Source organism: Anoplopoma fimbria, chromosome 20 (genome assembly GCF_027596085.1).
Source record: "Anoplopoma fimbria isolate UVic2021 breed Golden Eagle Sablefish chromosome 20, Afim_UVic_2022, whole genome shotgun sequence".
Taxonomy (NCBI): domain Eukaryota; kingdom Metazoa; phylum Chordata; class Actinopteri; order Perciformes; family Anoplopomatidae; genus Anoplopoma; species Anoplopoma fimbria.
In genome coordinates this window covers 10,746,042-10,763,533 of record NC_072468.1, presented here as the reverse complement: position 1 = coordinate 10,763,533, position 17,492 = coordinate 10,746,042, and the positions used below count along the sequence as shown (strand labels likewise).

General features: G+C 42.5%; 1 protein-coding gene across 1 annotated transcript in view; it reads right to left on the bottom strand.

Moving 5' to 3' along the window:
* Nucleotides 1-2,579: 2,579 nt before the first annotated feature.
* The window catches only part of tgfbr2b (transforming growth factor beta receptor 2b), a 32,218-nt gene continuing 17,305 nt past the window's right edge, over nt 2,580-17,492 (bottom strand). The window contains exons 4-10 of the mRNA XM_054621194.1: nt 15,331-15,626; nt 14,990-15,238; nt 13,863-13,976; nt 13,526-13,663; nt 10,626-10,767; nt 4,820-4,947; nt 2,580-4,066 (exon numbers count right to left, since the gene is read on the bottom strand). Of these exons, the coding sequence (XP_054477169.1) occupies nt 3,806-4,066; nt 4,820-4,947; nt 10,626-10,767; nt 13,526-13,663; nt 13,863-13,976; nt 14,990-15,238; nt 15,331-15,626 (1,328 nt within the window). The 3' untranslated portion in view covers nt 2,580-3,805. The remainder of the gene's footprint in view (nt 4,067-4,819; nt 4,948-10,625; nt 10,768-13,525; nt 13,664-13,862; nt 13,977-14,989; nt 15,239-15,330; nt 15,627-17,492) is intronic.

Below are 17,492 nucleotides of genomic sequence, written 5' to 3'. Positions count from 1 at the left end.
TAAACTTTCAAGCAAAAATGAATGGGTCTTTTGGAAAAAGGCAGCATTGAAATTCAAATCAGTCAAGTCTGATTACAGTCTGTGTTTTTGTCCACTAGAGGGCAGACGTGTTCTTTCTCCAAATACAGCAACCAGGCACTATTGGGAAACTATTGGAAGTCATTAAAGAATGGAGAACACATGTTTCCCTGCTGTTTGCAGAACAATAATACCGCAGTGATTACACCCTGAGGAGAGACAAACAAATCCAACTTTCCCACATTCTTTTTTGCTTCCCTGTGTTACATTTGATGTGTGGAAGCATGAAGCCGTAATCCTACCTCCACTGTGTCTGACAGGCAGGTGCATCATATACGGAAATAACCAATGAAAGAACAGTGAGAGTGTAAGGCGGACTGATCCAGACTGGTGATTTCAAGAACAACTCTGCAGCACCACTGAGGGATTGTAAAAGAATGGAGGAGAGGCCAGGAGTTAATTTTGGACACACAGGATGTTTGCCCCTGAGGAGAGCCAGCGATTGCCAGGAACACACCCAACGAAGACGGCTTTAAGATGGAAAGAACAAGAGAGTGCCAGTTGGGGGGGGGGCAGATAGAGAGAGAGAGCATGTGATGCCCTCTGTTCCTTGTACCAGAGTTGGTTCGTGGGCCTGTCATTATATTTCTGTGGTACAAACTCTGGTCTGCAGTGGAATGTCTGAACCGCACGCACGCACGCACGCACGCACGCACGCACGCACGCACACACTTCCACTACAACCTTTCCACGTGATACGACACACTCTTGAGGAATTGACTGTTTGCCCAATAGATACTCATCCTCCTCGATTGTTGCATGCTGTCTGTTGTGCATGGTTGACATTTCAGGATATAGAATATGAAATATTCACAATCATTTTTAGGGCCCACTTTTCTGCATTTCTTGACCCTTAACTTTGATAAAAACTGACACACCAGAAACCAAAAAGTTTCTGATCAAGTACCAATAACCCTTGACAACTGTGCTCAAAGTTTGACAGCCAAGAATCTCAGTGTGTCACGTTCAACCCTACCCTGTCTTTTTATCATGAGATTTGGGAAATGGCATATCAGAAGTCTAAACTGTCCTTATTCACACCTTTTGTTTCATCCAGACTTTATCACTGTATTGTCGCCTGTGTGAATGTTGTCCTTGCCTCTCTCTCTCTCTCTCTCTATCCTCTGTATGTTTGTCTTTCCTCCTACTCTGTAAATGGAATGCACTTGAAATGTGTGAACGTGCCACAAAGTGTTTTAAACTTGCATTCTTTCTAATGGCCAGCAGGGGCAGCTCTTCTGGTAACAAAAAAATAATCAGATTATATAGAAGTCGAGAAAACAACCCTACTTCTCACTTAATTTATCAGCTCAGTAAACACTGTAAACATGAGTTGATGTTCTATTCTCTTGGAGTAAAAAAAACCGTCTTAATCCGGAGCGTAGTACTCTCGTCTTCACCCTGACCTCACCCTGCACAGCGTTTTAAAATAACGTTTTTCTTTTCATACCACTGAGCAATTTTGGCATCGCTTACAGTGTGTGGACAACATAGGCGGGGCGGTGCACTTCCTATGGCATTCCTACAGTAAAGCAGAAAAACTAGACGGAGCGAGACGAATAAAAAAAGAAAGTAAGTTAAAAAAAAAAGGGAGGAGAGGCTGAAACAGAGAATAAAAATAATGAGGGAGAAGTGAAATGAGCTGAGGAATGAGCAGACTTTGGACAAAACTAATGCGAGACAGATGAAGGCTGAGGAAGTGGACGATGCAGAAGAAGTAAAAATAAGATTGGGGTTTGGTAGTAGTAGTAGCAGGAGGAGACTAAGCCTTGTATTTAATGACACTAAGAATTACACTCATGGCGAGAATGCTCTGAAGAGATAACTGAAACATTGGTAACTTTTGCCACTTTGGATTTAACCCAATGGAGCAAATGGCAACATCTTACACACTGCACCTTTAAATTCAGCACGTTCTCATTCCCAGTGCGTCAATATGGTGACGCTTTGTCTCGCCCGTTGCAGTCAAATATTGATGCACAAGGGACCCTTTAGCGTCTAAGTAACTACAACATAAACCCATCCACGACATTAGAAAATAAATGCTCCAGGAGTGTTATGATGTAGTATATAGACCATAGACTGTATATAAAAAGTGGACGTAGTCATGGTGACGTCACCCATTGGTTTGTCTGTTATGAAGCCTTGAGTTCGACGATTTTGCCGTTGCCATCTTGGATTACAGCCGTTGCCATGTTGTTTTTTCTGCAACCAATGAAAGGAAGTGACCATATTTGGAAAGTTAACCCTGTGTTTACTTCGACCGTGCACCCAGTGTGTTAGAATGTTACGAGTTCAGATGAGAACGCGTTTTTAAAAATCCAAGCGTAACAATTGATCGATCAAAACTGATCCCAGTATACGGTTTTGGTCCAATTCTGTGCTTGTGTACTCGGAATTGCATAACATTCTGTTTGTATGGGGAAAACGCAAAGTTTAACGTTAAAAGGTTGGAAACGGCATAATTTGTTTATTTTGTTTGTTACAGTCAGAAAGTGAGGAACATTTGATGAGAATGAAACATGTTTTCAAAGTCATTGTTAGCACTGTAATGGTTCTAACAAGTACTCATATCGGTACTCTGTATCGGCATGTACCCAAATGTAATACTTGGTCTGTAAAAAGTACGGTTCACCAGTACATGTAATCCAATGTCTCCTAGTTCTTCATGAGACTGCTGTGTCAGCACAAACTCTTGAAAAGCGAAATAATACACAAGAGGAAGGTGGCAGAAAAAAACGACTTAATACCACTCAGCTAGTTTTCTTAAATGTATTTTAAGAACGGGCTTTTGCACGTAATCGAAAAAAGACACAATGATAAAAACAATCCACAGTCCTCAGTAGTTTGTATCTTTCCTGAATTACAGAACGAGTGAGAGCAGAATCTCAGTATACAGAAATATCTTTAATTCATAAAAAGATTTACAAATATTTTACAAATGACACACACTGTATGTAAGGCAGGTACAACAGATATCGGCACACCCGTTGATATAGTAAGACCACACACATAAAATACATCTCTTATGAAGTCTGTTAGTCTCTGCGTTCAAATATAAATCGTAGGATTACGTTTCCCTTTTTATGGGTTGATTTGTCTCTTATGTACAGTCACTGTCTCTATGTACATTGTGCTTGTTTGTGACAAACAAGGTTTAAGTATAGCTGGGTAAACACACACACACACACACATACACACACACTCGTTCACACACACATTCCTTTGGATTCCTTGCTGGTGCTGATGGAGTCCACAGCATCGTTAGTGTTAAGGCCACATCTCCGCTGACACTTTGGCTCAAAGTTGAAGACCCTTTTGGACACAGACTGCATGAAGAAAAGTGTTTCACGGTAAAGTGCACATTAAATGTCTTTGGTTTAACAGTTAGCGCTCCGTTTGTTTCTCATAAAGAGAGTGACCTTTTTGCTCTGTGTATCTTTGGTAGCTTCCAGTTAACTTTGTCTTTTTTTGTGGTTTTTTGGCTCTTTAGCTTTTCAGCTGATAAGGCAAGTTGTTACATGTTTAGAAGCGGTGAAGTCCAAAAGCGTCACCCAGAGTCTCTTGTTTTTTCCTGGGCTAGAATATGATATGTCGCTGTCCCTGGATGTCCAGGAGCTCAACTCCTGGACGTCCCCCCTGCTGACAGAGATCTCTGTCTTCAGTCTGATCAAAGCAGAATAAGTGCCCGTATTGTGGATAAAAAGGAAAAAGTCTGTTCCCTCTCTCACTTCTCATCGCTCACTGAGCTGTCCGCGGCGCCGACGTCCTGTATTTGGGAGATTTTCACCTCCTCCCCGGGGATCCCCACCTCCATCGGGATCTTCAGCTCAGCGGGGATCTTCTCCGCCGAGGAGCTGCGGCTGGACAGCTTGTCCATCTCGTCCTCCAGCTCAGAGATCCGCTCGGAGACGCAATGGGCGGTGAGCCGGGCCTCGGGGTCGTGGTCCCAGCACTCCTCGATGGTGGCGCAGATCACCGCCACGCCCTGTGGAGGACAGGAGGAGGAGAGCAGGGATGTGAGATCTATGAACTTTTTGGGTGGAGGTAGAAAATTCTCCACCAACATCAAGTTGTTTTAATGCAACATGAGCATTTACACATAACCACCTATACTACTACTACTACACCAGAGCATCTTGGTTGTGTGTGTTTCCTTCGTGCTAATGTAACACATTTGCTGATATACTGAACCTTGATGGCTAAAATAAAAACGTATTTATTTTGATTCGATTCAGTTCAATGGCAGCTAAACCGTCTGCCATGTGATCGCTGTTGTGTTGGAGTACAGAGAGTGAGCGGCTGAATATTCACATCCTTTCGACAATGTGGACAAAAAGAGATCTCGGGCGAGACTTCTCTGAGTTTACAGATGGACTGGTTCATCTGTAAGGTTTTATTTCTCTGTAGAGAAATAAAAAAAAGCTTTAAGTGGACCAAGGGTCCAGATATGAAAGGTGACCCTTTAATGCTGTCAAAATAATGATGCTGCCTGTCATTAAATCATGTGAAAACTTACATCATTACTTTTTATTTGAAATGGAAGTATGTTCATTCTAAAAACACACATTAGCAGCAATCCTATTCTAGAGGAAGGTCCTGAGGGACGACAGTATCAGTGGATAATAATGTTGATAAATGTGTATGTAAAATTTTTAATTCCTCTGAAAGAGGTCAATAACGGTTGGTATTCATGCTCAGTTACTGTCTGTGTGAGGCGGCAGCTCGGTGCTCGTCTGACCTGATGCCTGAGCCAGCTGTCCGGGATCTCGGGTCGTCCTCTGTCCCTCAGCACGTTGTCCTTCATGCTCTCCACACAGGGGTGCTCTCGCACCTTAGAGCCGTAGGCAGGCTCGTAGTCCTTCACCTCTGCAGACGCAAAACACAACCAAATATTACATTATAAGGGGAAAACAGAGATGTAGAAGAGGAATCAACAGGTGAATAGAAATCAAATAAATGAATAGTATCATGATGTCTCCATGGGAGGGAAAAACTCTCTTGAACGATAACTTTCTGAAAACAAATCGTCTTCCGCCCTCAAGCAATTAGTCGCAAACCGCCGAAATAACAATCCCTCGTTTTTTGTTTTGACTATTTTTCATGTCAAGGAACTAGCAGGGGCAAAAAAAAGAGAGAGGGAGAGAGTGAGAGAGCATGACGTTGAAAACCATGAACAATTCAAAACAAAGTTCCGGGATCGGGTCCAGACCTCATGAAACCGAGCCCACAACAGCTGCAGTCTGTCTTCAGCCCCCCAAAGAGAAATGCTCTCTGGATCCTCACAGTTGCCGTGAAAAAGATATGCAAATATCTAACAAATATGGTATGTTTGGTATTCTATGTGCCCTTCCTTTGTTCTTACAGTTCATCATTTCTTCGTCCTGTATTTCACATGCTGTCAAAAACTAAGGATTTTTAACGTATGTTTTTTTTAGGTCTCCTTTACTCTGGGCATGTTAATTAAAATAAATGTAATGTTCATTGTCGAGGCAAAGCATAGCTGCAGGACTAGAAACACAGCAAGTCCTTCAACAAGCAAATCCAACTTTGATTGGATTCGGGGTAGGAAGCCCAGATAAACTCGTGAGACAGCGTTACGTTTATGCAAACACATCGGCAAGATGTGCGCATGACAGCCAGTTCAAAATTCAATTCACTCAGATTAGGATGAACTAGTTCATGTTCATTGTTCACAATTTTTTTCAGTCTACAGCTGCCGCTGCTAGATCGTCCTTTGTGGTGAGATTATATTATTTTTACTGGCCATAAATCTGACTGAGCAGCTGCAAATCAATTTGATTGACATGTGTTATCCATACTAATTAGCGGAATGGTATTATAGAATCTAGGAAAAGCCGCAACAGTTTTATTGAATCCAAGTCCCTGTGGTCTCTGCTGCTCTGTCCTCAAATACGGGAAGTGGGAAGGTTAGAGTGGAACCCCGGGACAGGAAGTTAGAGGTCTGGGATCGGGACTGTGTGCAGAGGAGCTGACTCTACAGGCCCACACTTCCTGTTTTTGACATGTGGAACCCCCCACCCATTTTTAGCGTTTTAAAAGCGGACTGGGCCCCGTTCCCCTAGAGGTTATTTATGCCAGCTTCTCTGCTGTTTGGATCTCCTGCCACGGAACTGGTATAAATACCACACATTTTCCTGGACTGGATATAGCTGAAAAACACAGAACAGAACAGCGCAGAGCGAGCTGACCTTAAAATGAGAAAGCTGGAAACAGAAATAAAAAGAGGTGGAGTGTTTCTAAACATCAAAACCGTCGCGGAAAAGGGTCCAATTTTACGCTCCGTTGTCGATTTGGCTCCTATAGCCTGCACTTGTCCTCCACTTGGATCTGGGACACAGAGGATGGGACAGACATGGAGACTCAGTCCATAAGAGAGAAGTGCCGCCTGCTTCCCTTCAGCAGATCTGGACATTTGAAAACTAGGAGAAGAACCGTCTTTGGTTTGAGAACATATTTTTTAAGCGACTGCAACCAGAGCCTCAGTCTCACTGTCCCCCCCTTTCAATGTCTGGGGCCCACAGTTTAAAGACCGGGTATATCCAATCCGAGGGGGCGGAAGGCGGTTTACGACAGTTTCCTTTACAGATTATCTGTCTGAGACCTTTTGTGGCCTGGAGGTTAGCAGGAACCTCTGTGGCTGGAGACGCCATCTGGGATTTAGTATCTTGAAAGAAACACAGCTCCAAAGTTTTGGCGCTCAAGAGACCTTAGACCCTCAACAGGCGTCTCAACATGATTCTGATCCCACATTGATGGTGGGCGAACGACATCATGAGTAGAAGATAACCTGCGTTTAGCTAATGTACCACACCCTCTCAAAGTCTTTTCTCCGTCCAAACCAAGCATTGGCGGACCTCCAGAGATAGTTGTGGGCTGAATTTCTGTGGCAGGTTTGTGGCGAGCACATTAGGGTGCTGTTAAAGGTTAACGCCCATGTTTGATGGGACTTTGTGAGGCTTTAAGTAAGACTTGGGGGGCACCTTCTCTAGTAACAGGTGAATCTAGTTTTATGTGTATCAAGGCCTGAAAATGACTCGGAGTTGATGGTTAGAAAAGTCTCGAAGGACTCTACTTCTTCCAATCTTTTGTACATAATCCTAAAGTTTAGACGAATAGCAATCAGTTTATCGTGCGTTCTTGGTGGCGATCGAGACGAGCCAACAGCGGAAGGAGGAGACGCTAATGTCGGGAGCAGAGCTCTCCTTCTTCCACCGGAGCTTCCGACTGCAGGTCTAAGGCAGCAGCGGATCCGAACCTGGTCTGTCAGCGGAGGACTGGTCCCTTCCGGAGTCTGAGACGAAGGAGTTACTGGCGAACCTGCTTATTTTTGTCTCAGAATTTGAATGAATGACTATATAAAAAATAGCTAATCTTCTTGTCTACTTATGAAGGTCCTATAGAGTCATCCGTGTTAAAACGAGACTGTTTCATAACCAGTTAAAAGTTCCTCATAGTAACTTGAATAAGCCCGCCAGCTCTTTCCTCCTGCCTCCAGCCTTTAGACCAAACTAATTGCCTCCTGGCTTCACACACAGAGTGGTATCAAATGTCTCGACCCCCCCGAGCAAGAAAGTGAATTTCTCAAATCATCAAAGTGTCCTTTGTCCTTTGAAACGTCCTCTGTCCCTCAGCCCCTCACCCCATCACGGTCCGGCGATCTCCCCTCCACCAGTCTGCTGTCAAACAGGCTGCCTCCCTTCATGCACTGCTAGACGTTTTTCTTTTGCTTGGCAGGGCACAAGCTCTTTGCCTTGCTCGATTACCCCGGGTAACCCCTAGCTCTCCCGCCAGAACACACCGGCCCTGCCGCACCCTGCAGGCTAATTCAGGACATGTAAATGAAATGCTACACAGAGAATGTGCTATAACTGCCCACAACAAACAATGCCGGTTCTGGGGTAGTATTTCTATCCAGCATTCTGTCCCCTGTTGTCGGGGTGGAGGCACAGGACGGACACACATACACACACACAAAATCACACTCCCAGATTGAGACATAAACGGGGCAAGATGAGAGTTTGTGCAGCGCCTCCCTCTCTCTCTTCCTCTATGTTTCTGCATCTGAAATAAACACACACACAGACAGACAAACACACGCGTGTTGGAATGTGACTGTCTGGTTCTAAATGTCTCAGACTGTCTAGAAAAAAGCCTGAACTAGGCGGAGGGGAAGGAGGTGGAGAGAGAGTCCCTCTCTACTCCCAGGAGAGCAGATGGGAGGAAACGCAAACATATATTTTTCGTTGTTTTAATTTTTTTGTGTGTACTTCTATCTGTGTGAGATCCGACAGAGGTTTTAAACACCAAGACTGAGGATGTTTTTGGAAAATGAGGACATCTTGTCTTGTCCAAACGGTTGTTTTAGGGTCAAGACTTGGTTTCAGATTTGAAAGATAGGTTTGGATTTATTGCCCCTCTCCATATTAGGCTTGAAGCTTCAGTCAGTGTTACCGGTGTTAGGCCATACACTGATTACACATCGATTACATAACTGTCCCAAACGCCCCCTCTTATTTTTTTCCTTATTTTTTTATATAAATAAAAACTATTTAGTTAATTTATCAGTGCCCAAGTTGATCAGATAAAAACTTCTGATTGGTAAAATACTAAACGTGTTATCAATACTTAGTTGGAAGACTAAAAAAATGGAGGAGTCTGCTCCGTTATTCTGACGTTTTTTTAGATGAAACAGGCTGAACTGCAGGCTGCAGAGTGTGTTTAACCCTGTGACCACCAGCTGCTCTCACCGCTGCTATGAAAACGCAGACAGCGATGGGCTGTAGGAGCGTTTCAGTGAATAGTAGTCTTGAATAGTAGTCCTGCAATTTAAATTACCAGGTACTTCTTAGTAGAAACACAGATACGATTCACCAGATACGCCGCAGAAGCGTTCCAGAAGCGTCTTAACGTGGGCCTAATCTATACTTGATGTAGCTGCGGCACGTTGCACTGTGTAGATCGAGCCGGGCGATATTGAGGCTGCTGAAATGAGCCACGCAGACGGATCCAAAGTTAAAGATCAGGTACTTATAGATACTGAGCATCATCAACCAATGTCTGTTCTTGTAAAATGTCTGGTGTAAATATATAACACCGGCGTTGTCACAAGTTTATTAACTGTTATTTCAGGTTCCTGGTTATGATAGACTGTGTATTTTTGGCAATTGAAAAATCCTGCCAGGCACACACACACACACACACACACACACACACACACACACACACACACACACACACACACACACACACACACACACACACACACACACACACACACACACACACACACACACAGCCAGCTGAAACAGGTACAGTATCCACTCCTGCTCTCTCTCTCTCTCTCTCTCTCCATGATTTCCTGCCCAAAGAAGGGCAACAGCGGAGTTGAGATTGTCTCCCTCACATATCAGACATTCCTAAGATTCCCGCTGCAGACCTGGAGCTGAGGTCGAGGTGCAGTCGGACAGACGTGACCATCAACCCCCCCAGCCACCACATAACAGGAAACAGTAGCCTCAACCTCCTGTCTGCTCTATGTAGGTCACATGTAAACGTACAGAGGTCAGTTTTATAAATGGACTCTCAGTTTACAGCATACACAATCACATGTGTGTATGATAATTCATCCACTTCTTCTCAAGAAATGGATGAAAGTGCTCCTCAAAATTTGTGGCAGAGAAAAAGGGTTTTCTTGCAGTCAGTCTGGTGTCATAAGAGTCCTACAGATCTTGTCTAAGAAAAGTTGCATAACTAATGCAACATTTATGTTTCTATATCTTGCATTCTGACCTGTCTATAATATATTTCAGCCATGCAGATTGGATGCCTATAATTACTGATGCTTTAACTGTTTTAGTTTCTGTTGTAACTAAAACAAAAACATTATCAAGATTTTTCCCTTCAAGATTATTCTTAAGTTTTTTTTTCTGAGCAATGGACATTCCTTTGGGGGTGTAAAATACTGACTGATTTCTCACACTCCAACCACAGACTGTATGTAAGACGTGGAAGAAGTCACAGAGAAGTCACCCATTGGTTTGTGGCTGTCGCCATCTTGTGTTGTACCCACAGAGAATTATCAACAATATTTTATCTATTCATAAAGGGCCAATATCTGGATGTGTAAATAGGCAATTGTTTGCTATAACAACAATTAATATCTGACAACATGTTCAAGTTGAGTTGAGTTTCCAGTTGTGTACAGCGATGAACATTTCCTTTAGATGTTTTGTGCATCTGAAGGGAGTAAAATATCAACAAAAGCATATACTGCCTCCACTGCTACATGTGAGGACAGATGACATCACTACCGGCCAATCGGATCGCCTGCTCAACTTGTTGTGATATCCACGAAACGTATGACACCAGTTGTCCCTCTTGAGTCATTGCAGTGGTTAACGCGTCACCTCAGCAGGATGTGATTTGTTCTTCAAGTGTGTGCTTTTGTGTTACATGACATCATACTTTCCACGGCCTTAAACAGGTAATTGAAAAGTATGTGTGTGTGTGGTGTGTGCACTGACCTCCGATGGCTTCACACCTCGATGTCATCTCCCAAAGCACGAGGGCCATGGAGTAGATGTCGGTCTGCTTGAAGGACTCGATGTTCTCCAGATTGAGTCGGGCCTCCAGCACCTCTGGAGCCATGTACCGCGCCGTGCCCACCTGCAGCACAGAGACCACGAGGGGTTAACACACTAGTTCACTGGAAAACATTTTTAAACTTGAAATACATTCGCTGGCGGAAACCCCTCGTCTCATCACTTCAAAAAACACGTGAATTTTCTAGTAAACAAACCCAACGTGCGCATCTCATCAGACAACTATCAGGCTCTGCTCCACAGACGCTCATGCAACCTCATGTTTCAGATTTTTTTCATGTTCAGGCAGGTTTGGTGGATTTGGAGCTAGTAATGGTTAAACGTTGTGTGATAGTAACACTCTTTACATGGAGAGGTTGGAAGTTTGTTTCTAAAAGGCTAGGTTTTCTACAAAAAAGACCTGTGGAGCTAACATTAGCAGAGTACATTAGCACATCATTAACTACTGTAGCATTTGCAAGCCAACTTTCTCAAACTCAACAGTGACAAATCTGAAATCCTCAGGGGGTCGCTGGCAAAGGGACCTAACAAGAGCTAAAGGAGCAAAGCCGTTTATAAATAAGTACAAAATTATGATAATAACCTTGACTTATTGCTTATTACCAATGAAATACAAGTTTGCAGTGTTTCTGTACTCCTCGGATGAGTTCCTTTTAATATCAGGATGGGATTTCAACACAGCCAAAAGAAGGAAAAAGTAATTGATTTGACAGCGACTAGTAAGTCTCAAGTCTTTGCTTTTAAGTCCCAAGTCAAGATCAATAAGCTCCAAGTCAAGACAAACTAATCCTAAATCAAGTCCCAATTTAACACCAATAAATTCCAATTTAAATCCCAAGTCAAGTCCAAACTCAAATCCAGTTTTAAATCCAGTCCCAAGTGAAAACCAACAAGTCACACCCTTCCAGCTAGTGGGTCTTGTTCCACCCCTCCTTAAGGTTAATAAAATCATATATTATATTTTTTATATACACATGTTTTATGTACATGATATCTGAGCACCTCAAGAAAACATTGTTAAATATGGTGGTGACAACAATTACAATACGACAATCGATTGACACATTTTGATGACGTGGTTCAAGAAGAAGAATTAATTTAATAATCCCCATCAGGGAAATTATTTTATTTATTTTTATTCGTGCTGAATGAAATGATCGGATGGGTTTATTACAGTCCTGCGATAGACACAGATGACAGATTTTCTTTCCTAATTTTGAATAATGTGATAGTCTTGATTGCTTTTTTCAATTAAATATACATTCTTTAAAGGCGACAAATTAGAAATTCAGAGCATATCTATATCCAACAAATTGAAGCTGGCAAATTTGTTGGCTAAAACAATTTTGGAAATGATAACATCTATGTATTTTTTTCTCAATCAATTCTGACTTCTGGGCTTTACGACTGTGGAAATGTTTGGATCACTCGAGCCAGAAACAATCCTGGAATCTTATTCTACAAATAGTATACTACTAATAATATTTGCCAGATTTTATCTGCAACCTGGCAGAAATACCATGTTTAAACAGAATGAGTTGACATGCAAAAGAAAGACCTAACTGTAGGTTTGTGAGTAGATGGGTGACAAGTGTCTGTTTAATAAATTACTCAACTCTCTCTCACCTGTCCCTGCTGCATTTACAGCCGGTGACTCATACACAAGTAAAGGACAAAGTCACACTCACAGGCTGAGAAAGAGACTGAGCTGCCCTGAGGAGCTTGCATGTAACCACAAAGCCTTTACCTCTTCGTTCATCCCTTGATTGCCTTGTCTTTCTCTGTCAGATGATCTTATGTCAGCAAACAAGGTGTTTCTTATCAAAGCACACAAACACCCAGAGGGCCTTACAGTAGAGACAGGAAGGCAAAACAAACACAGCCAGCTCGTATCTCACCAAAAAAACCTCAAACCAAAGCTAACTGAATGTAGGACATTGACGGTAAACAGAGAGAGGTACTAAACAGCTGATAATACACTTTCTCTTTAAACCGACAGATGTAGCAACCTACTGTTTTCAACAACATCTATATAGTCAGGTACTTTGGTTTGTAACCAATGTAAGCCGAGACTGGCAGGGGGCTGTCCCAGGGTACAACATTAGACTTAGTGCACACTTTGTAGGAACCTGTTCTTTACCCAAGTATTTCCATTCCCTGCTGCTTTATACTTCTACTTCACTATATTTCAGAGGGAATTATTGTACATCTTTTACTACATTTAGCACAACTTTTTTTCAGATTAAGAAAAAGACATACATCCATGTCTAAAATGTTTACTGAGGTAATAAAGCAAGTAGGAAGTAGGGTCATCTTTCTCATCAACTTCTATACAATCAGACTTCTTTCTGCAACCAGAGGAGTCGCCCCCTGATGTTCAGAAGACAGAATGCAAGTTTAAGGTACTTCAATTGGGATTGGATTCACTTTACAGAACTGGAGGTTGCCAATGGATTATGAAATATTATTACGGTAGGTTGGAATGATCATTTTTGGGGAATGGCTTTGGAGGAAGGCCTGAAGAGGACTGGCTAACTTTATTGCTAGATTTAGCAACTTTTGGAGCTAGTGCTGCCAACTAGTTTCATTGGAAAAGAGTTGGTAAAACGGGTCTGGGGTTGTCAGTTGGGTACATTTTTAAAATGCTTCTGCTGGTGTTACCTACCCAACTTTAAGTAAATGATCTTTTGCTGCCATTCCGATATAGAGAACTGCAGGTCCGTACCTTTCTAAATACTAAAGAGCTAATTTGCTCTTTGAACTATGGATGAAATAGTCACAAAATAAAGAAGAAAAGTAATTCAAATAGATTTTTATCTGACCTGTCCACTGTTGGCCAGGTCATCCACAGACAGAGTGCTGTCCAAACGGAGTCCCAGCCCAAAGTCACAGAGGCACAACGTCAGGTCGTTCTTCACCAGGATGTTGGAGCTCTTCAGGTCTCGATGGACTATGGGCACCTTTAGGGTACAATAGAAGGATGGGGGACAAAAGTACTTATTAAATAAAAAAACACAAATAAATTATTAGGACAGAAAATAAAGACTGGCCAGATGTGTTGTTTGCTGTTTCCTATTTGGACAATGAGAACAGTTATTATGATTAGTGTAGCTTTATTCGCTCTTATATGTTTAGATTCACATATTCACACAGTCCCACCTTAGGGCGTCCACAAGGGAGGCGGTCACTGTGCAGGTGGGAGACGCCCCCGGCCAGTGACATGCCCAGCACCTGCAGCTCCTCCCAGCTGATCACATTACGCGTCAGGTGCTCCTAGAAGGGATTTAAAACAGGTTAAGATTGAAACTTATGAATGAAATATTATACATATGTATTTATATATATGTACTTTGGGATTTGCAAATCACCAGTCGTTGAATCTACCTAGCACATTTGCTCATATCAGAAGCAAATACTTTACTTTTACACTACTAAATTGATCTGACAGCATCAGTAATTAGTTACTTTACAAAATATGATTTTTGAACAAAGACGTGAAAATGTAAAAGTACAGCTGAGTTTAGAACATGTAAAACATGTCATGGGTCCAGCTGCTGCTTGGCCTTTAAGTAATGTTAACAATTGTAAAGTAGTTATAATGTTGATGTTTGGACTGTTGGTTGGACAAAACAAACACTGGGAAGGTGTCACATTGAGTAATTGTGATGGGCATATCTCACGATTCACACTATTTCTACAAACCAAACATTCAATTGATTAATGGAGAAAATAAACAGCAGATTAATTCATAATGGAAATAACTATTAGTTAATAGTTCAAAATAAGCTCCACCTCAAACAACTACATCAGTAAAATCCTGTAACAATAATCTAATGACATCATATATAACAATATAAACAGTCACAGGGGACATTTTTCTACCTTTAATAGTAAATAGTAAAAAACTTTTAATGCAAAAAACTTTTTTAATGCAGAACTTAACATTAGCAAAGTGGGACTACAATCTGAATTTCGTTGTGCGACCCCATTCGTACAATGACAAATAAAAACCTTGTAACCATGTAACCTTGATGCTGAGGGGTTGCACTGAGCCATTGCAGCCCGTTTAGCAGCTGGCCTATTCAGGGTTCTCCCTTAATACTGGATTCATTTCAGAAAATGTTGTCCCCATAAGTCACATGGGACACAAACATATAGGAGAATAGGGTCCAGGTTGGAAAATATAGAAGTTACCCACTAGGTAAAGGGTCTGAATAATTCAACACCACTGCCCTCAAGTTATACTGTCCTACTCATGTTGGGTTCCCTGACAGTGGCGGTCTCACCTGTAGGTTTCCTCTGGGGTGGAAGGCCGTGATGAGCCAGTACTGTTTCTCCACTTTCCTCTCCTCAGCTGTCAGGAAGTGGATAATGTTCTCGTGCCGGAGGTCCGTATTGGAGAAGATGTCCTTCTCATTCTTCCAGGAGGCGTACTCCTCGTAGGGGAAGATCTTCACGGCCACCGTCTCGAACTGATCCGAGGTGGTCTGCTTCAGCTTGGCCTTGTACACCTGGGCGAAGCGACCCTTCCCCACCTGTGAAGGTATCAAAAATGATGACATTGGTTAGAATTTAAGTTAGGGTGGCGTAAAGCAGAAACAACTCTGAATTGCTGCTAGGTCTGTACCAGCATATCCAGCTCTATGGGCAGCGGCTCAGTGTTGTGGTTCAAGTGGTTGGCGTGTGTCGAGCTGCTGTCCGACCCGTCGTCATCCATCATGATGGCGCAGGCGTCGCTGCAGTCCAGCCCGCCGGCTTTAGGCTTGCGCTTCTTCATGCTGCTCTCCCACTCTTGGCTCACGCGTCGCCGGTAGGCCCGGTACCAGTAGAACATTCCGGCGACCACGACCCCCATCACCAGCAGGGGTAGCAGGCTCACCAGGATCACCGAGACCAAGGGATCATCCGGAGTTGGATCCACCGCTGGGAAAACAAGACGGAAGATGAGACAGAGTGCTGTGTTTTCTCTGCTGATTTGAAGAAGTTCTTGTTACCGCGCAAAAGAGGGACAAAGAGGCGTGTTAGAGGACACTTAATGCAGCTGCTTCCATGTAAAAGCCTCCCAATGAAGAAAGCTGATAGTAGAGTATCAGTAGATTGGCTACAGTTTGGGGATAACCATAGAAGATGGTCTAAATCTACTTTGCAAACTTTTAAGTTCTTCACTGATATTGGTTAATTTATTTTACACAACTGCCTGGGAAAAAATGAAATGCGTTTAAATTTTTATGTGAATTGAAAACTCCAACACACCAACACTGTTCCATTAACACAGATGGATATTGATAAACCCGCTATGTGTGCACCACATAATGCAGAAATCGGCGGTGTCATGTTTTATAGATGCGATAGTTTTGATGTAGGAAACATGATCAGCTCATTCCTGGGTGACGAATACACTGCGACTGTACAACTGCTTCACATTGAAAACCACTACATTTTTTTGCTGGTTTGACACTTTTAATGTGAGCTAGCAGCAGTTGGAAGCTAAGCAATAAGCCAATAGACCAAAGCTGTGTGTTTAACAGTAGTTTTGAAATTGGCTCAGGCAGTTGCAATCAAGGACCAGGACTATCTGTTTTATAATGTTTGGTTTCTGTTAGCAGAGACTTGAAATAGCAATGAAATATGGCATGTAGGAGAATTTAAGTAAAGCAAGGCTGAAATCAGTTACACTAGATCACTCGTGCAGGTGAAGGCCAATGGAATCCATTACAATGAAAACTGGTATACATTAGTAGTTTGGAACCCAAACAGCGTCTGGATTCCCTTCATTCCATTCAGCACTCCTCAAACTTTCTCTAGAAGTTGGTGGTGTTAAGGTAGGTCTTTGTAGGACACACCTAATTTGTGTGTTTTGGGTTCTGCATGCAGCAGCATGCAGCATTTCTTCCCACTACTCATACCGAAACAGTCCAAAACAAGCAAGTCCAGAACGGGGAAGTCATTCTTAAGGCCTGTGCTATGAAGTCAAACCACACGCTGTTCCCCGCTCCATGAAGATGTAAATCATGTGTTTTCCAACCTAACAATGAGTACGACTAAATATATATATATATATATATATATATGTATGTATGTATCTGTATCTTTAAGTTTGTGATCTCAGCAGGGAGAAGACTTTTAACTACATCAATAGGACTACTGTGGACACTGCCAACAGCCTTTACAGCTCCATGAGCTATATCATTAACTACCTACTCTGACTCTGACTGCCAGCTCGGACAAAAACGGCAGCCAACCCTCGGAGCTCCAGCAGTGGGGAGAAAAACAGACGGTAGCCTGTCTGCCTGGGCTTGGCCCAGCCCCGGTCCCGGCCCCTGGTCTGCTCAGGCTGGGCTCTCTTTCAAAGAGTGTCTCACTTGGGTTTCTCAGGGGAAACATGACCATCCTGAGCCAATCCGCAACATTGGCAGGCCAGGAGAAGTTAGGACCGGAGGACGGACCGTTGACTTGCATCTATTCTGCGTTCAGATTTCCCTTAAAGTGCTCTTGACGGAGCCCTACAAATAGTTTTGAAGGTTGCCGAACAAGTCACAAGTAACCTGGAATACTTCAATAAATTAGACCATTTTTCACTACTTCTTCGTTTTTTAATAATTCAGCTATTTCCTACTTTACTTGAGTATTTTAATTTTATGCTACTTTACGCTTCTACTCCACTACATCTGAGATGGAAAAAAATAACTTTTTTTGTCACTACATTTATTAGCAGATGAAGATTTTTAAAAACTATGAGTATGTGAAACACAATTCGTTGTTAAACCGTCTAACAGTATACACAAATTA